This window comes from Nomascus leucogenys, chromosome 7b (assembly GCF_006542625.1).
Source record: "Nomascus leucogenys isolate Asia chromosome 7b, Asia_NLE_v1, whole genome shotgun sequence".
NCBI lineage: Eukaryota > Metazoa > Chordata > Mammalia > Primates > Hylobatidae > Nomascus > Nomascus leucogenys.
The window spans coordinates 9,584,122-9,610,548 of record NC_044387.1 but is presented as its reverse complement, the minus strand read 5'-3'; the positions used below and the strand labels follow the sequence as shown (position 1 = coordinate 9,610,548).

The 26,427-nt window shown below is 43.3% G+C and overlaps 1 protein-coding gene and 2 non-coding genes across 4 annotated transcripts in view; all 3 read left to right on the top strand.

Annotated features, from left to right (window-relative positions):
- XPNPEP3 (X-prolyl aminopeptidase 3) overlaps nucleotides 1-24,273 on the top strand; it is a 69,492-nt gene extending 45,219 nt beyond the window's left edge. For both annotated transcript variants that reach the window (XM_003264795.3, XM_030815483.1), the window contains 6 exons: nucleotides 3,471-3,533; nucleotides 5,025-5,138; nucleotides 10,744-10,829; nucleotides 19,778-19,958; nucleotides 22,089-22,209; nucleotides 23,987-24,273. In XM_003264795.3, the coding sequence (XP_003264843.2) occupies nucleotides 3,471-3,533; nucleotides 5,025-5,138; nucleotides 10,744-10,829; nucleotides 19,778-19,958; nucleotides 22,089-22,209; nucleotides 23,987-24,153 (732 nt within the window). In that variant the 3' untranslated portion in view covers nucleotides 24,154-24,273. The remainder of the gene's footprint in view (nucleotides 1-3,470; nucleotides 3,534-5,024; nucleotides 5,139-10,743; nucleotides 10,830-19,777; nucleotides 19,959-22,088; nucleotides 22,210-23,986) is intronic.
- LOC115836184 lies at nucleotides 11,372-11,475 on the top strand. The gene has a single exon (XR_004031169.1). It is a non-coding gene; the product is annotated as a small nucleolar RNA U13 (small nucleolar RNA).
- On the top strand, nucleotides 14,882-14,985 carry LOC115836116. Its single transcript, XR_004031116.1, has one exon. It is a non-coding gene; the product is annotated as a U6 spliceosomal RNA (small nuclear RNA).
- Nucleotides 24,274-26,427: the final 2,154 nt, after the last annotated feature.

Below are 26,427 nucleotides of genomic sequence, written 5' to 3'. Positions count from 1 at the left end.
GTGGCGCAATCTCGGCTCACTGCAAGCTCCGCCTCCCGGGTTCACGCCATTCTCCTGCCTCAGCCTCTCCGAGTAGCTGGGACTACAGGCGCCCGCCACCACGCCCGGCTAATTTTACCCGGCTAATTTTTTGTATTTTTTAGTAGAGACGGGGTTTCACCGTGGTCTTGATCTCCTGATCTCGTGATCCGCCTGCCTCGGCCTCCTAAAGTGCTGGGATTACAAGCGTGAGCCACCGCGCCCGGCCAGGAGGAGGAGCTTTTCTATCCTGTTGAGTCTACCTAACAGTTTGAAAGAGTCACGACTGTCCTGGCACAATGGTGTGCACCTATAGTCCCAGCTACTCAGGAGGCTGAAGCAGAAGGATCGCTTGAGCCCAGGAGTTCAAGGCAGTAGTGCACCGTGATTGTGCCTGTGAATAGCCACTGCCCTCCAGTGTGGGCAACATAGCAAGACCCCATCTCTTAAAAAAAAAAAATTTTAAGCCATGACATCAACAGTTATCTATGCCAGGCAATAAGGGTTCAAAGCAAAATTAATAAAAAGACAAATCCCTCTTTTGAGTGAATGAAGCCACTAGGACTGCCATATTTTTTAGGTTTCATGCTAAAAATATAGTGCTGAATAAGTTATTTGTCAACATTTGTGATTGTGTGTGCAAGTGTCCTTTAATTGATTATTTATTTATTTTTCTTTTTTTGAGATGGAGTCTTGCTGTGGTACCCAGGCTGGAGTGCAGTGGCACGATCTCAGCTTACTGCCACCTCCACCTTCTGGGTACAAGTGATTCTCCTACTTCAGCCTCCTGAGCATCTGGGATTACAGGTGCCCACCACTATGCCCAGCTAATTTTTTGTATTTTTAGCGGAGACAGCAGGATTTTGCCATGTTGGCCAGGCTGGTCTCGAACTCCCGGCCACAAGTGATCTACCTGCCTTAGCCTCCCAAAGTGCTGGGATTACAGGCATGAGCCACCACACCCAGCCGTTTAATTTATTTTCTTATTTTTTTTTTTTGAGATGGAGTCTCACTCTGTCACCCAGGCTGGGGTTCAGTGGCACGATCTCAGCTCACTGCAACCTCCACCTCCCAGGTTCAAGCGATTCTCCTGCCTCAGCCTCCCAAGTAACTAGGACTACAGGTGCGTGCCACCACATCCAGCTAATTGTTTTGTATTTTTAGTAGAGATCGTGTTTCACTGTGTTAGCCAGGATGATTTCGATCTGAACCTCGTGATCCGCCACCTCGGCCTCCCAAAGTGCTGGGATTACAGTCATGAGCCACTGTGCCCAGCCCCTTTAATTGATTTTAATTGCTCATTATCCAGCAGATATTTACTGAGTACCAACTGTATGCCAGGCACTGCTCTGGGTTCTGAGGATACATTAGTGAGCACAATAGACTATCCGTGCTCACTCTTCACAGTTACATTCTGGTGGAGGAGAGACAGTAAGCAAACAAGACATGAAGTCATCTGGAATTAAATGCTATGAAGAAAAATGAAGCAGTGAAGGGGGATGAAATGTAATGGAAGGTGCTAATTTAGATGGGATAGTCAGGAAGGGCCTCTGTGAGGAGGAAACATTTGAGGAAAGATTTGAATGAAGAGAGGCAGCAGGCCATGTAAATATTCCCACCATTGCACCACTTGCTTTTACTCTTTTGGGCATTTTGGCAATGCCATTACCTCATACTATGAAATGTTTTCATGTTTTCTTTTTTTTTAGACAGAGTCTCCCACTGTGGCCCAGGCTGTAGTGCGGTGGCGCAATCTCGGCTCACTGCAACCTCTGCCTCCCGGTTCACGCGATTCTCCTGTCCCACCCTCCTGAGTAGCTGGGATTACAGGCACACACTACCACACCCAGCTGATTTTTTGTATTTTTCGTAGAGATGGGGTTTCCCTATGTTGGACAGACTGGACTCGAACTCTTGACCTCATGATCTGCCCGCCTCAGCCTCCCAGAGTGCTGGGATTACAGGCTTGAGCCAATGCACCTAGCCTGTTTGTTTGTTTGTTTGTTTGTTTTTAGAGAGATAATGTCTCACTATGTTGCCCAGGCTCATCTCGAGCTCCTGAGCTCAAGCGATCCTCTCACCTCAGCGTCCTAAAGTGCTGGGTTACAGGTGTGAGTCACCCTGAGAGGCTGAAAACATTAAAAATTATGAAAAATTTAAAAATTAGCTGGGCATAGTGGCATGCATCTGTAGTCCCAGCTACTTAGGAGGCTAAGGCGGGAGGATCACTTGAGCCCAGGAGTTTGAGGCTGCAGTGAGTTCTGATCACTCCACTGCACTCCAGCCTGCGGGATGGAGTGAGACTCTGTCTCAAAAAAAAAAAAGAGAACGCACACAAATATAGTGTGGTTATAATTACTTATAGGTCAGTGGTTCTCAGTGGGGGAGCAGTGTTGTCCCCTAGGGAGCATTTTGGTAGTGTCCTGTTATCACAATTGGGAATGCTTCTGGCATCCTACGTTGAACAGGACAGCTCTCCCATGAGGAATTATCTGGCCCCAAATGTCAGTAGTACTGAGGTTGGGAAACCTTGCTATAGACTAGACCATTCAATCCATAATTTCATACATGGGCTATTGAGGCATTTTGTGACATAAATAACAAATGTATATCTTAGTATGTTTGTGCTGCTATTACAAAGTACCTGAGATTGGATCATTTATAAGCAATAGAAATGTATTTCCTCATAGTTCTGGAGGCTGGGAAGTCCAAGGTCAAGGTGCCAGCGCATTCAGTGTCTGGTGAAGGGAAATTCCTGATAGGTGGCACCCTCTAGGTATCCTCATGTGGCAGAAGGGACAGAAAATCAAGAGGGGCCAAACTCACTCCGCCAAGCCCCTTTATAAGATCACTAATCCCATCTATGAGGGCAGAGCCCTCGTGATTTAGTCACTACCCAAAAGGCCCCACTTCTTACTATCACCCCAGTGGGGATTAAATTGCAACGTGAATTTTGGAGGGGACACATTCAAATCAAAGCAAAATGTTTTCCTTTCAGAAATCTATATTATTGGCTGGGCATGGTGGCTCACGCCTGTAATCCCAGCACTTTGGGAGGCCGAGGCGGGCAGATCACAAGGTCAGGAGATCCAGAACATCCTGGCTATCACAGTGAAACCCCGTCTCTACTAAAAATACAAAAAATTAGCCAGGCGTGTTGGCGGGCGCCTGTAGTCCCAGCTACTTGGGAGGCTGAGGCAGGAGAATGGCGTGAACCCAGGAGGCGGAGCTTGCAGTGAGCCGAGATCGCGCCACTGCACTCCAGCCTGGGTGCCACAGCGAGACTCCGTCTCAAAAAAAAAAAAATGTATTATTATCCACAGTAAGTCACAACTTCAGGTTGACGAAATTGTGGGGAAAGGTGCTTTTCATCTGAGCTCTAGTATTTTGAATATTCGAGTAAGCAACATAGAATGAGATCGTGTTCTTTTCATCCTCCTTTCTCTTTGCAGGCTTTCATAGAAACCATGTTCGCCAGTAAAGCCCCTGTGGAAGAAGCCTTTCTTTATGCTAAGGTGAGATTTAGATGGTTAGCTTCACCGTCTTGTTGGAGGTGAATATAATAAAGTAATTTGATTTGCAGAAATGGCAGTGCAGTCTGCTTTTGTGATAGTGATGACCAGCATGTCATTGGAGAGAATTTGGTTCTGAAATATCACTGGTCATTTATAAGTCTAAAATATACTGTGTTACAAGTAAAGGAAGAAAATTGCAAAGTAGCACAGATGATGATGAAGGGAAGATTCAGCAATGTGAGGTGACAAAAGTAATACTGTTTAGGTCAATGTAAAGAAGAGGCTGAGGGCTGGGCGTGGAGCTCATGCCTGTAATCCCAGCACTGTGGGAGGCCAAGGCAGGCAGATCACTTGAGGCCAGGAGTTTGAGACCAGCCTGGCCAACATGGCCAAACCCCGTCTCTACTAAAAATACAAAAATTAGCTAGGTATGGTAACGTATGCCTATAATCCCAGCTAGTCAAGTGGCTGAGACACGAGAATCACTTAAACCTGGGAGGCACAGGTTGCAGTGAGCCAAGATCATGCCACTGCACTGCACTCCATCCTGGGCAACAGAGCAAGACTGTTTCAAAAAAAAAAGAAAAAAAAAAAAGAGGCTGAGGCCAGGTGTGGTGGCACATGCCTGTAATTCCATTACTTTGGGAGGCCGACATGGGAGGATCACTTGAGCCCAGGAGTTCGAGACCAGCCTGGGCAACATACTGAGCCCTCATCTCTACAAAAATAAAAAAAAATTAGTTGGGCATGGTGGCACACCTGTAGTCCAGTTACTCTGGAGGCTGAGGTAGGTGGATGGCTTGAGCCTGGAAGGTTCAGGCTGTAGTGAACTATGATTGCCCCACTGCACTCCAGCCTGGGTGACAGCAATACCATGTCTCAAAAGAAAATAGAGGTTGAGAAAGTGCTGTAGATAGTAGCAGATACTCACCAACCTCCAGCTCCATCCTGTATCCTGGAACGTAGTGAAATTAGTAGGACTGCAATTTTCCTAGCATCCGTTTTCACTTTTCCAGAGCATTTATATTTGTAGCTATTTGAAAGATTGGAATTAGTAATTTAGAGCTGTTGTTAAAAATGTAAGTCACATTTCGGTGTTTAGCTAAATAAGAATAAACAAATAGTAACCTTACATGATGGTATTTCAAGGCTCAGCCTTCATCATAGTTTTCTGTCTTCTGGACTTAATTTGAAAATTATAAGAAATTTAGAAAACACTAAAGAAAAAAGAACAGATTTAATAATAGGGTTGAAATAACAGGATTTGTGGGAATAAAAAAGTATACTTACATAGATTATAGTACATGGGGTGAGAATAAAAGAAATGGACTGAAATTACAACATAAAAGGTTTGGTTAGATATGATGAATAGTTTCCCAGTAATGACTTAAGATAAGTACCGGTATGGAGGTATGGGCTGTTGAAGAGAGCCTGGGCTGGGGCAGCCCTACAGAAACCCTTTGAGTCATACCTTGCTGTTGTTTTTCACAGTTTGAATTTGAATGCCGGGCTCGTGGCGCAGACATCTTAGCCTATCCACCTGTGGTGGCTGGTGGTAATCGGTCAAACACTTTGCACTATGTGAAAAATAATCAACTCATCAAGGTACGTGAGATGCCCTCAGTGCTACTCCCACTAGGTCCAGATAGCCTAGTAGAAAACCTGCTAACCTCATGGTCCTCTAACCTTCAGCTTTCACAAATTAGCTGACATTTTAAAAGTTTATTATTGCTTGTAAAATGGTTTTACAGATATTATCTCATTTTGTCCTTAAATTAGCTCTGTTAGAAAGGAGGAATTATTGGCCGTATGCGGTGGCTCACACCTGTAATCCCAGCACTTTGGGAGGCTGAAGTGGGTAGATCACAAGGTTAGGAGTTTGAGACCAGCCTGGCCAAGATGGTGAAACCCCATCTCTACTAAAAATACAAAATTAGCTGGGCATGGTGGTGGGCGCCTCTAATCCTAGCTACTTGGGAGGCTGAGACAGAGAATTGCTTGAACCTGGGAGGCGGAGTTTGCAGTGAGCTGAGATGGCGCCACTGCACTCCAGCCTGGGTGACAGGGTGAGACTCTTTCTCCAAAAAAAAAAAGAAAGGAATTATTAACATGCCTCTTTAATAGATGAGGAAAATGAACTTCAAAAAATAAAACAACATAGGCCAGGCGTGGTGGCTCAGGCCTGTAATCCTAGCACTTTGAGAGGCCAAGGCGGGTGAATCGCTTGAGGTCAGGAGTTCGAGACCAGTCTGGCCAACGTGGTGAAACCATGTCTCTACTAAAAAATACAAAAATTAGCCAGGTGTGGTGGCACATGCTTGTAATCCCAGCTACTCTGGAGGCTGAGGCAGGAGAATTGCTTGAGCCCGGGAGGCATAAGTTGTAGTGAGCCGAGATCACACCACTGCACTCCAGTGCTCCAGCCTGGGCTATGGAGCGAGACTCTGTCTCTAAATAAATAAATAAATAAATATTTAAATATTTAAAAACCTAAAACAACATATTAGTGCAGAGCCAAGTATTCTACTCTAAAGCCTCTGCTCATTTCATTATAACTCTCCTTCTCTGAGGACTTGCGGCAACAACAGTGAGCCAAGCAGATTTTCTGGGCAGAAAGATTTTAAGAAATCACTATTAGCTGTGAGGGAATATATCTTCTATTATTTTCTTCCCATGTGACTATACAGGTGAAGGAATTGTGTATTCCTTTATTAAGTCCATTTTTTTACTGATTTAGTATTCAATAAATCCAAAAGAAAAAAATATAGCAAACATGTAAATTATACAGCATAGTTAAAAAAAACAAAAATAAAAACGAATACCCATGAACCAAGCAGTCGATTTTAGAGCTAGAACAGTAGCAATACAGCACACCTACCCTTATGCTGTCCCATCCCACTTCCTCCCTCCCAAAGGTAACTGGTAACTAAATTTTGTTTTTCCCTTGACTTTTAAGAAATAGTTGTATTACATATATATGACTCCCCAAACAGTATTAATTAGCTACTGTTTGTTTATAAACTCTATACAAATTGTATACTCTATAGGTAGTTTGGAGGGATTTTTTTTAACTCCTAAATATCATAGACTGGGTGAGGTGGCCCACATCTGTAATCCCAGCACTTTGGGAGGTCAAGGCGGGCAGATCCCTTGAACACAGGAGTTCAAGACTGGCCTGGGCAACATAGCGAAACCCTATCTCTACAAAAAAAATACAAAAATGAACCAGGCATGATGGCATATGCCTCTAGTTCCAGTTACTTGGGAGGCTAAGGTGGGAAGGATCATCTGAGCCTGGGGAGTTCAAGGTTGCAGTGAGCTGCGATCATGCCACTGCACTCCAGCCTGGGCAACAGAGCAAGACCTTGTCTTTAAAAATATATATATATATGTGTAGGCTGGGCACAGTGGCTCACACCTGTAATCCCAGCACTTTGGGAGGCCGAGGCGAGTGAATCACAAGGCCAGGAGTTCAAGACCATCCTGGCCAACATGGTGAAAACCCGTCTCTACTAAAAATACAAAAAAATTTAGCCAGGTGTGGTGGTGCGTGCCTGTAATCCCAGCTACTCGGGAGGCTGAGGCAGGAAAATCACTTGAACCAGGGAGTCGGAGGTTGCAATGAGTTGAGATCGTGCCACTGCACTCCAGCCTGGCGACAGAGCGAGACTCTGTCTCAAAAAATAAATAATAAATACAATATATATAATAATATAAACCTTTCCTGACTATTTGTGTCTGTTTATACTTCACTAGCAGTGTGCAATTCTGTCAGCTACATCCTCTCCATCCCCTGGTATTATCAGACCTCTTAATTTCTGCCATTCTACTTGGTATAACATAGCATCTCTTTGTGGTCTTAATTTTTATTACCTTAATTAACAATGAAATTGAGCATCGTTTCTTATCTTTAGCACTATTCATTTCAACTTAATAATACTTAGTTTAGGATATTCAGATCTGTGTTCACGAGTGAGTTTGGCCTATATAATTTCTTTCTTAGGCTGTCTTTTTCTGGTTTTCATATCAAGGTCAAACTAAGCTCAGAAAAATTAATAGTCTCATTCTTAGTATTATGGAATGACTTGAATTAATGTTTCTTGAAAATTTGGTAAACACATGTAGAACTCTTTGGGCCTGATATTTTCCTTCGTGTACTTTTAAACTCCTAATTCAGTATCCCTCATATATTGAGGCATTTTCTTTCTTCTCGCATTTTTTTTTTTCAGATGGAGTTTCACTCTTGTTGCCCAAACTGGAGTGCAATAGTGCAATCTCGGCTCACTGCAACCTCTCTCTACCTCCCAGGTTCAAGCGATTCTCCTTCCTCAGCCTCCTGAGTAGCTGGGATTACAGGCGCCCACCATGCCTGGCTATTTTTGTATTTTTAGTAGAGACGAGGTTTCACCATGTTGGCCAGGCTGGTCTCAAACTCCTGGCCTCAAGTGATCTGCCCGCCTTGGCCTCCCAAAGTGCTGGGATTACAGGCATGAGCCACCATGCCCGGCCTATTTTAATTCCTATAGTATAGAGCAGCAGTTAGTGTGGTTCATGAAGTTAAATATATTTTCATAAGAACACAGACATTCTCTTACTAGTGTACACTGGAGTATCCCAGAAGTTTTATGATAACACAAAAGACTGAATGCACAGGCAGTATGAGATTCCAGCTGTCTTCTGTGACACTAGACAAAAAAATTTAGAAAATGCAAACAATGCCAATTTTCTATTTATATTTAGAAAAATAGTTTTTTTCATAAAAATGTTATTTATCTTAACATGTAATGGGTTTTTTTTTTTTTTTTTTTTTTTTTGAGACGGAGTCTTGCCCTGTCACCCGGGCTGGAGTGCAGTGGTGCAATCTCGGCTCACTGCAAGCTCCGCCTCCCGGGTTCACGCCATTCTCCTGCCTCAGCCTCTCCGAGTAGCTGGGACTACAGGCGCCCGCCACCACGCCCGGCTAATTTTTTTTTTTGTATTTTTAGTAGAGATGGGGTTTCACCGTGGTCTCGATCTCCTGACCTCGTGATCCGCCCGCCTCGGCCTCCCAAAGTGCTGGGATTACAAGCGTGAGCCACCGCGCCCAGCCTTAATGGGTTTATTTTTAAGTGAATTTAATAAATATTATAAAAATTTTCTCAGTGTTAATTTCTTAATGTGATAAATATTCATAGATAGACCTTTATGATTTTTTCAGATTCTTACTTTGATCATTCTTGTGCATTTTTCCTGGTATACAAGTTACTAAGTTTGTCTAAGGGACACCTAATAATGGAATTGCTGGGTCATAGGATATGCATATCTGCAACTGTGATAGTACCAAACATTTCCAAAGAGATTATGTCAATTTATACTTCTACTCTTCCTAAGACAGTTTCATAAGTTATATGTTTCTACCATTTTGTCCATTTTGTCTAAATTACTCACAGTGTTGTCTTACATTTTAAGCTACTTTGTATTTATAGTTATGTACCCTTTTATATTCTTGATATATTTTTGCCTTTTCTCCTTACTCTAGTAAATCTCATATGATGGTTTCTTTAAAAAGTAAACATACAGGGCCAGGCACCCCAGTGGCTCATGCCTGTAACCCCAGCACTTTGGGAGGCTGAGGCAGGTGGGGATCACTTGAAGCCAGGAGTTCAAGACCATCCTGGCCAACATGGTGAAACCCCGTCTCTACTAAAAATACAAAAATTAGCTGGGTGTTATGGCATGCGCCTGTAGTCCCAGCTACTCAGGAGGCTGAGGCAGGAGAATCGCTGGAACCCAGGAGGCAGAGATTGCAGTGAGCCAAGGTTGCGCCACTGCACTCCAGCTCTGGGCAATAGAGCAAGCCTCCATCTCAAAAAAAAAAAAGTCAACATTTCATAAAATACATTTTATCCAGGATTTAGTTGTTTACTAGCAGAAATTTATTCTATCTTTTGCCAAAAATGAAAAATAACATCCATCATTTCAAGTTGCCATTACTATATGTTATCATTTACCCATTATTCTACTGTTTGTCAAATTTTGTACTTACTTAGATACGAATAACATATACTCTGTCTTCAAGGGCATAGAGAGATAATTTCAGCATAACATGACAGTTAAAAAGTTAGAGATATACTTAAAGTTTTCTTCTTTCCCCACATGTATTATGATGGAGAGCGAAAGGGGAAGTGGGGCCTGGCGCGGTGATTCATGCCTGTAATTCCAGCACTTTGGGAGGCCGAGGCAGGCAGATTACAAGGTCAAGAGATCGAGACCATCCTGGCCAACATAGTTAGCCAGGCGTGGTGGCGGGTACCTGTAATCCCAGCTACTTGGGAGGCTGAGGCAGGAGAATCGCTTGAACCCAGGAGGCGGAGGTTGCAGTGAGCTGAGATCACGCCACTGCACTCAAGCCTGGGCAACAGAGCAAGACTCTGTCTCAAAAAAAAAAAGAGGGAAGTGATATTCCAAGGTTAAATGTTTAAGGGTGGCTGTGTTTGAATAAGGCCCGGCATACCACCGGCATGCCAACGTATATAGGATTGTTTTTTTCTCTTGTTTCATAAAGCAAAAGCCTATGGGTTTTTTTTTTCTTAAAAAAAAAATGATAATAGTGATATTTATGACGTGCTAATGTTTACACCTAGTAATTCAATCCCAAGGAGTCTGGTTCCAAAGCCTATACACTGAAACACTACACATTGCCAACTTTCTTGTGGCAGGGTGAATTCATCTGAAAAGTTTTGTTTTCACATGCCTCGTTTCAAACATCTAAAAAGTTTAGATGCTGTATAGATAAATAGAAGAAACTAGCAATTAGTGTCCTTTAAATTAGAGCTTTAAAAAAATAAAATGGACCAAGTGCATTACACCACAGGCTCACACCTGTAATCCGCACACTTTGGGAGGCCGAGGCAGGCAGATCACCTGAGGTCGGAAGTTTGAGACCATCCTGACCAACATGGAGAAACCTCGTCCCTACTAAAAATACAAAATTAGCCAGGTGTGGTGGCAAGCACCTGTAATCCCAGCTGCTCAGAGGCTGAGGCAGGAGAATCGCTTGAACGTGGGAAGCGGAGGTTGTGGTGAGCCGAGATCACACCATTGCACTGCAACCTGGGCAATAAGAATGAAACTCCGTCTCAGAAAAAAAAAAAAAAGGCATATTTTGGATTACTAGAAACAACTTATAATCATGAGCTTATCCATTTTAACATGTCTTACTTTGTTCCAGGATGGGGAAATGGTGCTTCTGGATGGAGGTTGTGAGTCTTCTTGCTATGTGAGTGACATCACACGTACGTGGCCAGTCAATGGCAGGTAGGGCTTCTACAGAGTAACATATCCCACTGCTTCTTAGGAGTATGAGTTGGAATATGGTTATATTTGGAATGAATGACTAAAGAAATATTATAGGTCCATTCCTAGTCAAGTTAGGTTGCAAAGCTCCTTATTGTTTTCTAAGACTGTTTTGTTCATCATATCACAGGATGAGGCACATAGAAACACCTAGGTAACTAACACACAAAGATTTTTTTTTTTTTTGGTAAGAGACGGGGTCTTGCTGTGTCATCCAGGCTGGGGTGCAGTAGCTATTCACAGGCCACATCATAGCTCACTGCAGCCTCAAACTCCTGTCCTGAAGTGATCCTCTCTTCTCAGATCTCCTAAGTAGCTGGGACTATAGGCACATTGCCACCATGCCTGACTCACAGACATTTTTAAAAAAATAAAGTTGATTTTTTAAAATGCAGAAGTAATATTCCGGTTATGGTAGAAAGCTTGATTGGATTAATCCTCCATAGATAATAATTATAAAATCTGGACAAAATATTAAAAATAACTATTTAAAGGCACCAGAGATCCCTTTGTAGCTCATGAGTGTGATGATTGGGTGTTCATGTGCAGGTATGAGATGTGCTACCCTCAAACCTTCTTACAAAGTCAGCACATTACCCATCTGACATGAGAAAAATAAAAATAAAAGGCACCAGAGAGCTTTCAAAAATAGGCAGAAACTGTACAAGTACATTCTCTTCTTTTTTTTTTTTTTTTTTTTTTTCTTGAGACGGAGTCTCGCTCTGGCACCCAGGCTGGAGTGCAGTGGCGTGATCTCGGCTCACTGCTAGCTCCACCTCCCAGGTTCACACCATTCTCCTGCTTCAGCCTCCCGAGTAGCTGGGACTACAGGCGCCTGCCACCACGCCCAGCTAATTTTTTGTATTTTTCGTAGAGATGGGATTTCACCATGCTAGCCAAGTACAAGTCCATTCTTTTTTTTTTTTTTTTTTGAGACGGAGTCTCGCTCTGTCGCCCAGGCTGGAGTGCAGTGGCGCGATCTCGGCTCACTGCAAGCTCTGCCTCCTGGGTTCACACCATTCTCCTGCCTCAGCCTCCCAAGTATCTGGGACTACAGGCGCCCGCCACCACGCCTGGCTAATTTTTCTGTATTTTTAGTAGAGACGGGGTTTCACCGTGTTAGCCAGGATGGTCTCGATCTCCTGACCACGTGATCCGCCTGCCTCGGCCTCCCAAAGTGCTGGGATTACAGGCTTGAGCCACTGCGCCTGGCAAGTCCATTCTTGAAAAACTATAATGAGCCGGGCCTAGTGGCTCATACCTGTAATCCCAGCACTTTGGGAGGCCGAGGCAGGCAGATCACCTGAGGTCAGGAGTTCGGGACCAGCCCGACCAAAATGGTGAAACCCCGTCTCTACTGAAAATACAAAAATTAGCCCAGGAATGCTACTTGGGAGGCTGAGGCAGGAGAATTGCTTGAACCTAGGGGACGGAGGTTGCAGTGAGCCAAGATTGGACTCTGCACTCCAGCCTGGGTGACAGAGTGAAACTCAAAAAAAAGAAAAACTATAATGGATAAATTTGGTGATTAGGGCTTTTTGCCTGAGGACATTGCCCAGTGCACATAGCTTGGGCAGCAGAAAGCCACAGCCTTATTGATTTAAGACATCAAATGATAGATTTAAGTGCTGGCAGAATAGCCAGAAAGATGAAGGAAAGTCCTTGATGAGAAGGGCTTGCAGAAACTGTGAGCCCCAAAATCTGCATACAGAATATTTAAAAATCCTTGGCTGATCACTAAACTATGTGTTCTGAGGAGGCCTCACGAGGCTCAGCAAAATACCAGCAGCTAGAAGCAGAATAAACTGAGCAGAGATTTTAGTTGCTTCCCAGTGAGAACAGTTTGTAGTTTGAATCTATCCAAGTTAACAAAATTTCTAGACATGAGAAGAAACTGGTCATTGTGACCTGTAATCAAGAAAATCTGATCATGAAATAATCCTGGCCAGGTGCAGTGGCTCATGCCTGTAATTCTAGCACTTTGGGGGGCCGAGGTGGGCAGATCACTTGAAGTCAGGAGTTCAAGACCAGCCTGGCCAAAATATGAACTCTGTCTCTACTAAAAATACAAAAATTATCTGGGCATGGTGGCAGGCACCTGTAATCCCAGCTACTCCGGAGGCTGAGGCAGGAAGATCGCTTGAACCGGGAAGGGGGAGGTTGCAGTGAGCCGAGACTGTACCACTGCACTCCAGCTTGGGCCACAGAGCGAGACTCCATCTCAAAAAAAGGAAAAAAAAAGAAAGAAATGATCCTAATGTTCCAATTAGCAGAAGGACTCTAAAGTAGCTGTTATAGATATGTTAAAGGAAGATGTAGACATAATGAGCAAACAGATGGAGAATCTCAATGAGAAATAGAAACAAAAAAGAACCAGAGATTCTGGGAAGATGGCAGCAGCAGGATAGTTTTTCAAACTTTCCAAATTATCAAATAAACATAGAGCAACTAGCTAACAAAACCAAACACTAGGTAATACTTGTTACCTCAAAATAATTACCTCCTAATTCACAAACATTCAGTCTGTAACTGCACAATTAGCAAAATCTAGACTGATAAACTCTGCAGGTCAAGCAGCCCAGATTCTTTAACAAATAAATTACAAGGAAATGAAAAGAGGTGGAGGAGGAACCTTTTAACTAAAAGAGATTTTAGTTATATCAAATATATTACAAATGAGCATATCAAATATATTACAAATGAGCACAAAGAAAATTATCTTGGGGTGAATATTTGGGTGATAAAAATATTTTTTAAAACACAAAGAACAGCCAGGCGAGGTGCCTCATGTAATCCCAGCACTTTGGGAGGCAAAACAGGAGGATCACTTGAGCTCAGGAGTTCAAGACCAACATGGGCAACATAGTGAAACCCAGTCTTTACAAAAAATACAAAAAAATTAGCCAGGCATGGTGGCACATGCCTGTAGTCCCAGCTATTCAAGAGGCTGAGGTGGGAGGATTGCTTGAGCCCAGGAGACAGAGGTTGCAGTGAGCCAAGATTGCACCATTGCAGTCCAGCCTGGGTGACAGAGCCAGACCCTGTCGCAAAAAAAAAAGAAAAAGAAAAAAAACCCACAATGACCAAGCCTAGTGGCATGCACCTATAGTCTCAGCTGCTCAGGAGGCTGAGGCAGGAGGATCACTTGAGTCCAAGAGTTCTAAGCTGCAGTCCACTATGTTGATCAGGTGTCTGCAACAAGTTAGAGGTTTCTGCATGTTACCTAAGGAGGGCTGAACTGGCCCAGGTCAGAAACAGAGCAGGTCACAACTCTTGTACTGATCAGTAATGGGAACAAGCTTGTGAATAGCCAGTACACTCCATCCTGGGCAACAGAGCAAGACCCCATCTGTAAAAAAAGGAAAAATTTTAATTAAAATTTTAAAAAAACACAAGGAATAGGGAGTGACTGCTAACAGATACAAGATTTGGGAGGAGATGGTAATGAAAATTTCCTGGAATTAGTAGTAGTTATGATTGTACAACATTGTGAATATACTTAAAACCACTGAATTGTACACTTTTTTAAGTGAAGGAATTTTATGATAAGTGAATTATATATCAATAAAAATGATAAATTCGGTCAGGCATTGTGGTTCATCCTATAATCCCAGCACTTTGGGAGGCCAAGGCGAGCAGATGACTTGAGCCCGGGAGTTCCAGACCAGCCTGGGCAACATGGCAAAACCCCATCTGTACAAAAAAATATTAAAAGTGCTTCCTGGGCCGGGCGCGGTGGCTCATGCTTGTAATCCCAGCACTTTGGGAGGCCGAGGCGGGCGGATCACAAGGTCAGGAGATCGAGACCACGGTGAAACCCCGTCTCTACTAAAAATACAAAAAATTAGCCGGGTGTGGTGGCGGGCACCTGTAGTCCCAGCAACTTGGAGAGGCTGAGGCAGGAGAATGGCATGAACCCGGGAGGCGGAGCTTGCAGTGAGCCGAGATCGCTCCACTGCACTCCAGCCTGGGTGACAGAGCGAGACTCCGTCTCAAAAAAAAAAAAAAAAAAAGTGCTTCCTTCAGCAGCACGTGTACTAAAATTGGAACAATAGAGAGATTAGCATGGCCCCTGTGCAAGGATGACATGCAAATTTGTGAAGCGTTCCATATATAATCATGAAAGAAAAAAAATAGCTGGATATGGTGGCATAGGCCTGTAGTCCCAGCTACTAGAGAGACTAAACAGGGAGGATCACCTGAGCCCGGGAAGTCGAGGCTGCAGTGAGCTGTGACTGCACTACTGCACTCCAGCCTAGGCAACAGAGTGAGACCCTGTCTTAAAAAAAAAAAAAAAATTCATGTGTAAATAACAGTACACACAAATAAAAAAAATCACAATTAACTGACTACAAACTGATATGGCTAGCATGGTGGCTCACACCGATAATCCCAGTGTTTTGGGAGGCTGAGGCAGGAGGATCAGTTAAGGCCAGGAGTTCAAAACCAGTCTGGGCAACACAACAAGATCTCTATATTTACAAAAATACAAAAAATTGGCCAACTATGGTGGCACACACCTGTAATCCCAGCTACTTAGGAGGCTGAGGTGGCAAAATCACTTGACCCCTGAAATTTTTGGTTACAGTGAACTATGATCACATCACTGTGCTGTAGCCTAGGTAACAGAGCAAGCCCCTGTCTCCAAAATAAAAAAGTTAGGCCAGGCATGGTGGCTCACGCCTGTAATCCCAGCACTTTGGGAGGCCAAGGCAGGTGGATCACCTGAGGTCAGGAGTTTGAGACCAGCCTAGCCAACATGGTGAAACCCCGTCTCTACTAAAAACACACACACACTCACACAAAAATCAGCTGGGTGTGGTGGTGGGTGCCTGCAGTCTCAGCTACTCAGATGGCTGAGGCAGGAGAATCACTTGAACCCAGGAGGTGGAGGTCGCAATGAGCCGAGATCGCACCACTGTACTCCAGCCTGGGCAACAGAGTGAGACTCCCATCTCAAAAAAAAAAAAGTTAGGATGAGGGTTACTTGTTGGTAGGATTGTCATTATTCTGGGACCTATAGAAGGGTATTCTGGGATAGTCTGCCAGGTTTTGGTGGTTTTGTTGTTGTTGTTTTATCTGACTGGTATTCACCTTATAATAATTTCCTTTTTTTTTCTTTTTTTTTTTTTTTTTTTGAGATGAAGTCTTGCTCTGTCGCCCAGGCTGTAGTGCAGTGGCGCAGTCTTGGCTCACTGCAACCTCCGGCTCCCAGGTTCAAGCAATTCTTCTGCCGCAGCCTCCCAAGTAGCTGGGACTACAGGCAGGTGCCACCCAGCCTGGCTAATTTTTGTATTTTTAATACAGCCACTGAATAATTTCTTAAGGTTTATATTTGATTGATTTGTTTGGCTTTCTATATCTGTGTTTTGTTTTATAATTTAAAAATTTTTAAATTTTTAAATGACAATTTTAAAGCTGAAAAGTACGTTAACTGAAACAGGAGAGTCACTAGGCAGACTTAACTGTAGGTTGGAGACAGCAGAAGTTTGCACACTTGAAGATAAATAGAAATTATCCAGCTAGAAGAATAGAAATGCATTGTAAAAAGGCCAGGTGCAGTGGTTCACACCTGTAATCCCAGCACTTTGGGAGGCCAAGGCGAGTGGATCACTTGAGGTCATGAGTTCGAGACCAGTCTAACCAACATGGTGAAACCCCGTCCATACTAAAATAACAAAAATTAGCTGGGTGTGGTGGCAGGTGCCTGTAATCTTAGCTACTTGGTTGGCTGAGGCAGGCAGCGATCCTCACATCTCAACCTCCCAAGTAGCTGGGATTATAGGCACATGCCACCATGCCTGGCTAAAATTTTGTTTTTTTGTAGAGACAGGGTTTCGCTATGTTGCCCAGGCTGGTCTGCAACTCCTGGGCTCAAACGATCCTCTTGCCTTGGCCTGCCAAAACACTGGAATTACAGGCATGAGCCACTATGCCCAGCCAAACTCTAGGTATTTAAGAGAAATGAAAACATTTCTCAACAAAAAGAGTTGCACAAGGACATTCATAACAGCATTTATTCACAATAGTATAACAACCAAAATGTCCATCAACAGGAGAATGAATATGCAAATTGTGGTCTGTTCATACAATGGAATACCACTCAGTAATAAAAAAGAACATTTTAATTACTGATTGAATGTTTTTTGTTACTGATTGAAGCACCACCATGGATGTACTGCATAGACACCCTTCTACCCTCACTGAGCATAGATTATGTTCAGTGAAGGAAGCCAGACACAAAAGAGTATATATTATATGATTCCATTTATATGATATTCTAGATTAGGCAAACTAAGGTCAAAATGATCACAACAGCATTTGCCTCGGAAAGTAGGGATATTGATTAGAAATGGACATGAGGGCCAGGCGTGGTGACTCATGCCTGTAATCCTAGGACTTTGGGAGGCCAAGGTGGGTGGATCACCTGAGGTCAGGAGTTCAAGACCAGCCTGACCAACATGGCAAAAACCCATCTCTACTCAAAATACAAAAATTAGCCAGGTGTGGTGGTGGGCGCCTATAGTCCCAGCTACTTGGGAGGCCGAGGCAGGAGAATCGCTTGAACCCAGTGGGGGCAGAGGTTGCAGAGAGCCGAGATCGCACCACTTCACTGCAGCCTGTGCGAAAGAGCGAAACTCCATCTCAAAAAAAGAAAAAAAGAAATGAACATGAGGAAGCTTTCAGGGGAGATGGAAATGGTCTGTACAAGGCCTGAGTCCAAAATCTATAGGGCAGACTTCAGTCCAAACTCAGGCAGGGTTTATATTATAGTCTTGAGGCAGAATTCCTTCTCCAGTATACCAAAGCAGTTGTGGCATTTGTGTTTATGTATTGTGGGTTACCTTTTGGTTTGTGTTTCAGCCAGCTAGGCAACCAAACTTAGAACTTTTCTGACCCCTTCAGCTGCAACATTGAATCCAGAATGTCTGATTAGTGGACCCATATCAGTAAAGTTGCCTGATGCAACTATGTTCCTTCTACCATTATCCCACACCGTAAATATTCATTCCCACCCATATTCCAGATTTTTGTCTTTCGGAAATTGGAAACCTCATGCAGTTCTTTTTTTGTTTTGTTTTTTTGAGACGGAGTTTCACTCTTGTTGCCCAGGCTGGAGTGCAATGGCGCAATCTCGGCTCACCGCAACCTCTGCCTCCCAGGTTCAAGCAATTCTCCCGCCTCAGCCTCCCGAGTAGCTGGAATTACAGATATGCACCACCATGCCCAGCTAATTTTGTATTTTTAGTAGAGATGGGGTTTCTTCATGTTGGTCAGGCTGGTCTCGAACTCCCGACCTCAGGTGATCCACCCGCTTCGGCCTCCCAAAGTGTTGGGATTACAGGCTTGTGCCACCGCGCCCAGCCCCTCATGCAGTTCTTTTTGGAGTGGAGTAGACCTCCTCATGGGTCACACTTTCTACCCAACTTGGAGCCTGCTGGGACTTGAGTGTAGTTACAGTTCTAATAGAACCAAGGCAACTGCCTCAAGGGACATACCTACAGGTTTTCAGGCAAAACAGGGTCAACCTTCTCAGATGGGGGTGGAAGGGCCACTTCTGCTGGCAATGAAGACTCAGCAGAATTTAGGAGTTCATTGTCCTCAGCTTCAATAGGTTTGGTACATGCATTTGTCAAAATTGTACCGTTCAATTGTATGCATTTTAGTGTATATAAAGACACTTTGGGAGGCCAAGGCACGAGGATTGTTTGAGCTGAGGAGTTCCAGACCAATCTGGGCAACATAGTAAGACCTCGTCTCTAAAAAAAAAAAAAAAAACTATTACAAAAATAATTATTGGCCGGGCGCGGTGGCTCACGCTTGTAATCCCAGCACTTTGGGAGGCCGAGGCGGGCGGATCACGAGGTCAGGAGATCGAGACCACGGTGAAACCCCGCCTCTACTAAAAATACAAAAAAAAATTAGCCGGGCGTGGTGGCGGGCACCTCTAGTCCCAGCTACTCGGAGAGGCTGAGGCAGGAGAATGGCGGGAACCCGGGAGGCGGAGCTTGCAATGAGCCGAGATTGCACCACTGCACTCCAGCCTGGGCGACAGAGCAAGACTCCGTCTCAAAAAAAAAATAATAATAATAATAATTACTTAGTAATACTGTGGTGGGCTGGGGTATGGGTACATTATGCTATGGGTTCCTTATGCTGTTATAGTTAACCATTCTTCTATTAGGGGACATTTAGAGTTTGTCTAATAATTTACAATTATAAAATTACAGTGAACACTTTAATACATTCAGCTTTTTTGAATTTCAAATATTTTCTTTGGCTATATTAGAGTAGAATTATAAGCTCTAGTTATATGAGCATCTTTAAGGCCTTTGATGTAATTGGCTGTATTAATTTACAGTTCTGTCAACAGTATGTGAGATACATATCATGTATCATCCCAGGTCACTTTTTTATCTCGTAATTGCTAAAGAAACTGTTTTTCTAAAGACACTTAAGTGCTAGTACATTACTAGTAGCTCAGATTGACTAGTTTATCCCATGGTATCTGCTTCACCTGTCAGTAGTGGGTCCCTAGGCTTTCTTGCCTTTTTTTTTTTTAATGGTAGTCTATGCTGTAAGGGATTAAACAGGATCATGGCTGAGCCTCGTCTGCCCACTGACTGCACTCAATGGCTCAGTGCTTCTTTTGGCCCTACTTCATGTCTCTCCTGACCATTTGAAAAAGAGACTGTGTTGCTGCTCCAGCTTGAAGGATTGTTGCCCTTCCTACTGAGCACCTAGGACATGATTGAGCTCCTGGCCATACTGATAGATTGGTACTTATTAAACATCAACAGTGCCCCAGCAGCAGCAGCATCTTGGAGTTTTTCTAATCAAACTTAGTAGCAGACTTCTTAGAATATCAGATTATCTAAGTTCAGGTTCTTTGGTTTTCCCATCCCCAGGTTCACTGCACCTCAGGCAGAACTCTATGAAGCCGTTCTAGAGATCCAGAGAGATTGTTTGGCCCTCTGCTTCCCCGGGACAAGTTTGGAGAACATCTACAGTATGATGCTGACCCTGATAGGACAGAAGCTTAAAGACTTGGGGATCATGAAGAACATTAAGGAAAATAATGCCTTCAAGGTACTTCACTTCTCTTGACCCCAGTTCTCAAGAATACCTACCATGCTGCTAGGTTTTTACCCTATATAAAGCTAATTAGATTTAGAAATGGGACAGATGCAGTGATTCATGTCTGTAATCCCAGTAGTTTAGGAGGCTGAGGCAGGAGGATAGCTTGAAGACAGCCTGGGCAACATAGCAAGACCCATCTATATACATGTAGATACATATACACACACACATATATATATATATACACACACATACGTAGATATATATACATACACACACGGGGTTTAAGTAAAAAGAAAAGATTTAGAAATCATCTTTGTGATCTATAAAAGAGATTTAGCTTTAACATGGATTAAAACAAAGGAAGTCAGTACTTATTTCTTCCAGAAGATGGCAGCACATTCTGATTCATTACATGCTGCATAACTAGCTCCGTATTCAGAAAACGTAAAATGAAGTCTGGTGCCGATAGGGTGAAAAAGGAAACAAGAAATGAGGAGAAGCCTGGGAAACATAGCAAGACCCTATCTCTACAAAAAATTTAAAAGTTAGCTAGGTGTGGTGGCACACACCTCTAGTCTCAGCTACTTGGGAGGTTGAGGTGGGAGGATCACTTGACCGCAGGAGTTCAAGGCTGCAGTGAGCTATGATCGCACCACTGCACTCCAACCTGGGCCACAGAACAAGGCCCTGTGTCTAAAAAAAAAAAAAAGAGAGAGAGAGAGATTAACTTTTAATCCTTTTACGGGTTATTCTGTAGGTCAAAGTAGAAGGTATTTGTTATTTAAGTGACATTTTTGAGACTTCAGCAGTATTCCCAAAGACCATGTCATTAGTGAATTTTTTTTCTGCATCCAAAATGTGATGGTGTTCAGTAAAAATGTAAAACCTCAGCTTTAAAATTAAGATGCTAGATGCCTAAGTCAGACAGACCATTGGGCATCTCCTACCTACAAGTTAAGCCTTCTAGGACTTCTGTTATCAATAAAAACGAAGCTATAAATTGGCTGTTGCTCGGGCCAACAAATCTTTAACTAACTGACAGAAATATCCAAGCTGGCTGGGCACAGTGGCTCACACCTGTAATCCCAGCACTTTAGGAGGCTGAGGCAGGCGGATCACATGAGGTCAGGAGTTCGAGACCAACCTGGCCAACATGGTAAAACCCTGTCTCTACTAAAAATACAAAAATTAGCCAGGCATGGTGGTACATGACTATAATCCCAGCTACTTGGGAGGCTGAGGCGGGAGAATAGCTTGAACCCGGGAGACAGAGTTTGCAGTGAGTCAAGATCGCACCACTGCACTCCAGCCTGTGCAACAGAGCAGGACTCCATCTCAAAAAAAAAAGAAATACCCAAGCTGGTAGGTGCCCCAAAGTATGCCTTCTCCATAAGTTGCTGTGAGATATTTAGGGTCTCCAGAATAGATTCCTGAGGGGATGTGTGAATGAACATTGGAAAGAACTGTGGTGGCCGGGCGTGGTGGCTCACGCTTGTAATCCCAGCACTTTGGGAGGCTGAGGCGGGCGGATCATGAGGTCAGGAGATCGAGACCACGGTGAAACCCCGTCTCTGCTAAAAATACAAAAAATTAGCCGGGCGTGGTGGCGGGCGCCTGTAGTCCCAGCTACTCGGAGAGGCTGAGGCAGGAGAATGGCGTGAACCCAGGAGGCGGAGCTTGCAGTGAGCCGAGATTGCGCCACTGCACTCCAGCCTGGGTGACAGAGCAAGACTCCGTCTCAAAAAAAAAAAAAAAAAAAAGAACTGTGGTAATAGTTATCCTCTCTTTCCCAAGAAAAGAGATTTTTTTTTCTTTATTTTTACCTTTCCTGTGGTACTGAAGAAAAGAGACTTTCATTTGCCACAGTCATTAGTTGGGATTACCCAAGTCAGCATGTATGTAGTGTATTAAATAGCGAGAATGGAAATTTGGATTTATGAGAATGCCATTGGCAGAATTGCATGTAAGAGGTCGCAGTTTTTCAGGTGCCTTTAAGTATTAGCCCAAGGAGGGATTAAACTGAAGTGGCAGAACCATGGGGGAGATAATAACACATATCTCACTGATTTATACTTGCCCAGCATTCCCTGTAAGAGGTCATTGCTGTAATGATACTGTGATAATTATATTTTCTAGGCTGCTCGAAAATACTGCCCTCATCATGTTGGCCACTACCTCGGAATGGATGTCCATGACACTCCAGATATGCCCCGTTCCCTCCCTCTGCAGCCTGGGATGGTAATCACAATTGAGCCAGGTAAGGAGAGGTGTTACAATAGTAGTATGAGGTAAATTGTTTGTTTGTTTTTGAGATGGAGTTTTGCTCTTTCGCCCAGGCTGGAGTGAAGTGGTGTGACCTTCAGTCACTGCATCCTCCGCCCCCCAGGTTCAGCAATTCTCCTGCCTCAGCCTCCTGAGTATCTGGGATTACAGGTGTCGGCCACCACACCCGGCTAATTTTTATATTTTTAGTAGAGACAGGGTTTCGCCATGTTGGCCAGGCTGGTCTCGAACTCCTGACCTCAGGTGATCCACCCATCTCGGTCTCCCAAAGTGCTAGGATTATACGTGAGCCACCGCGCCCAGCCACATTGTTTGTTTTTACCTCAACCAATGTAATTAAGTTAGAAGAGACAGGAAAAAAAGTCGAGTGTGGAAGATAATTTTATTTTAGATTTATCTTTCGTATTCTTAATTAACATCACACAATTTGTTCAATTTGACTCCTCCAATAAACAACAGATGGGGAATACTTCCTATAAGTAGATATTAAGAAATGAATCTTTTTTAATCCTGCCTTTCCCAGGGCCAGTTTGTACTGGTCTCCCATTTAGTAGTGGGGGGCTGCTCAAGCTTCCAAAGCACCAAGTGCTTGCGTGCAGAGAGACAGGCAGACACACTATGCTCTCAGTTTCAACACCTCTGCAAGCTGCATTGAACTACCCAGCACCATCCCACTCCTTAGTATCCATCGCCTTCCTCATAAGCTTCAGAGAAAGCTAACAATCGGATACGTTACCTAACTTGAATGGTCCTGCGTGTTGGGCAGGATTCTGAAGAGAAGCAGTGGCCACAGTGGTGTGTGAAGATTGATGTTGTCAGAGTTGATGGTTAAATACTGATGCTGGTTTTGTTTTGAAAACTGATCTAAATTTTAGATTTCAAGTATTTTAATCTCTATATATAAATTATGGCTGTGAAATGTCTTTTATGCCACGCTTTGAACCTAGTCATACATTGCTATCTGTGGCCATAGATACATCATTTAGTTCAATCTGGCTGGTACATGGGCGCTTCCTTAGACTGTGCAACATTTTCCTTTGCCGATCTTTCTTTTTTTTAAATCGCAGAGCAGTATCTGTGAGGATAGTGGAGGAAGTTTATAACTTGTTTAATATAAAAAGCCCTGGTATGTGTCTAACTTCATGATTAGAAAGGGTACCTGGGGTTCCTACATTTTTCCAAATGTACATTAAAGTCTTTCGGTTTCTCCTGTACTTTATATTATGCACATCAGATATATTTAAATCTCATAATGACTATCTCTGCAGCTTCCAGTTGTCAAGGCTAATAATCTCTAAATGTTTCTTTTAATACAGTTTAAATATATTTTGTCTTTATTTTTGCAAAGTGCTCTTTTTCCAAGGGACTCTTAGGCAGGGGAAGAATGCGCTTATATAATCTGCTTGTCCCCCCACATATATTGATGTGCTTTTAAATTAAGTAACTTTATTGGCCTGCTTGAGCCACTAGAATATGACAGAATCATGATCAGCATTGCCGTAGTTGTATTGAGCTTGTAGTCCAATATAAAGATAACCACAATAATAATTTTAGTAATGATACCAACATGTGTTGACCATTATATGCCAGGAACTTTGACATGATTATCTCATTTAATCCTTACAGCTTTACTAGGTAGGTACCATAAAGATCCAGTATTACAGAGGAAGGAATTTTAACCCAGAATTTACTTGCCCCAAACCACCCAGACTATCATTCCTGAACAGCGTGTTCTTCTTTCTACTTCACAGGCATTTATATTCCAGAGGATGACAAAGATGCCCCAGAGAAGTTTCGGGGTCTTGGTGTACGAATTGAGGATGATGTAGTGGTGACTCAGGACTCACCTCTCATCCTTTCTGCAGACTGTCCCAAAGAGATGAATGACATTGAACAGATATGCAGCCGGGCTTCTTGACCTTCACTGGGGCCCACATGCACCTCAGGTTCAAGATGGGTGTCTTCTGGCAGCCCTGCACATGTGCTTTCTGAGTGTCTCTGTGTGTGCATTAATATGTGCATTCCATTTGGGAGCATAGCAGCTGTGTGAATGTATGTAATTGTGTGTGGGGGGTTTTTTGTTTTAAGTAGTTAGAAGTCTGGAAAAATGAATTTTGGAATTCTATAGAAAAAATGAATTTTTTCTATAGAATTAATGACCAGAGCAAGTTTAATTTTTAAACATAAAGGTCTTGGTTACATATGTCCATGCATTCCAGTTAACACATTTAAACATATAGAAAATTCACTTCTTCTTTTCAAGTCCTTCCCTTTCTATACTTTTGCTGAGATCCACCCAATATCATAAGAAGTTTCTGTGATGCCTGTATTTTTAGCTAATTACCAAGGTCTCTGCCTATCCGAAAATTCATCTGTCGGTGATTGTGGGTGGCCAATACATACCTTATGTAACTCCTCCCTACCTATTCTAGATCCTGCATATCTACTGGAGCCATATGAGCCCTCAGGGACACTGGTGTCCTGCAGTCTTATTAGTCAGCCACAGTCCAGGTTCCAGCAATACTAGCTACGTACCAAACAAAACACTTTTGAGCTTTTCTTGCCATTTGCCTGGGACCTGGAAAGTGTTTAGATTCTTGATAAAGAAGGAAATGGAAGAGGAAGAAAATTATGTATGTATATACTAAAGATCCAGACATCAGGGCTGGGCACAGTGGCTCTGCCTGTAATCCCAGCACTTTGGGAGGTCGAGACAGGTGGATCTCTTGAGACCAAGAGGTCAAAACCAGCCTGGCCAACGTGGTGAAACACTGTCTCTACTAAAAATACAAAAATGAGCTGGGTGTGGTGATACATGCCTGTAATTCTGGCTACTTGGGAGGCTGAGGCATGAGAATTGCTTGAACCTGGGAGGTGGAGGTTGCAGTGAGCTGAGCTCATGCGACTGCACTCCAGCCTGGGTGACTGAGCAAGACTCTGCCTCAAAAAAAAAAAAAAAAAAAAAAATCCTGCCATCCTGCCATCTTTTCTCTTCAATTTAAAGATGATTTCTTAATGATTGCTTCAAAAATTAATAAAAAGAAAAGAAAAAAAATGATTTCTTTCCCAGACATCCCTGCTCCCTCTATAGATTCTTAATGCACTGACCCTCACAGGTTACCCTTGTAGTTGTTGTGCTGCGCAGAAGCAGATCCTCTACTTACATACCCTGTCAGAGTCCCAGTAGTGGCACCCAGTTTTCAGAGAAGTACCCCTGTTATCATTCTGTGATTTCCTCTAGTGCTAATAGAAACAAAATACGGAATCTACCAAGTACCTGTAAATATCCTATGATTCTTATCTTTCTTTGATACTAGCATTGGGAGTGCAGTGGTAAAGAGTCATATTTCTTTTTTATTTTTTTTGGAAACAGAGTCTCTGTCGCCTGGGCTGGAGTGCAGAGGTGTAATCTCGGCTCACTACAACCTCCACCACCTGGGTTCAGGCAAGTCTCCTGCCTCAGCCTCCTGAGTAACTGGGACTACAGGTGCATGCCGCCATGCCCAGCTAATTTTTTGTATTTTAATTTTTTGTATTTTAGTAGAGACAGGGTTTCACCCTGTTGCCCAGGCTGGTCTCAAACTCCTGAGGTTAGGCAATCCGCCCACCTCAGCCTCCCAAAGTGCTAGGATTACAGGCATGAGCCACCACGCCCAGTTTAAGAGTCATATTTCTTTAAACACAAACATTGGATACAATTATACAGCAACTCAGTTTGCAAGGTGAACAGGGCTAGATTACCACAGATAGCTTATTTAGGAGCTTCTGTGATAGAGGGAAGCTTTAAGAACCAGTGTGTTCACCTCCTTTAAACCTGGATATGAGCTCAAGAGGTATAAAACATGCCAATTGTTAGAACACAACTTTGAGGGTTTCTTAAAAAAACAATTTGTATTAGGGAAGCACAAGCTAGGGGATTAACAATCTCTGCAATGCTGGAAGTTTGCCTATCTTATCAGGGAAACCCAGGGTACAGAGTGAAAGCAGACAGGCAGTGACTTCCTCAAGAGACAGATAATGTGAAAACAAAAGCGATACAAATCATATCCTGACAGTGCTAGCCTAGGAATGCCTGGTTTTGCGCACCTTATCTAAGCAGCTCTCGGAATGAAGGCTGCACAGCTGGAGTCTCCATCGCCCCTACTCACCCTCCCACCTCCAAATATCCACACCCACACCCTGTTCAGCTTTG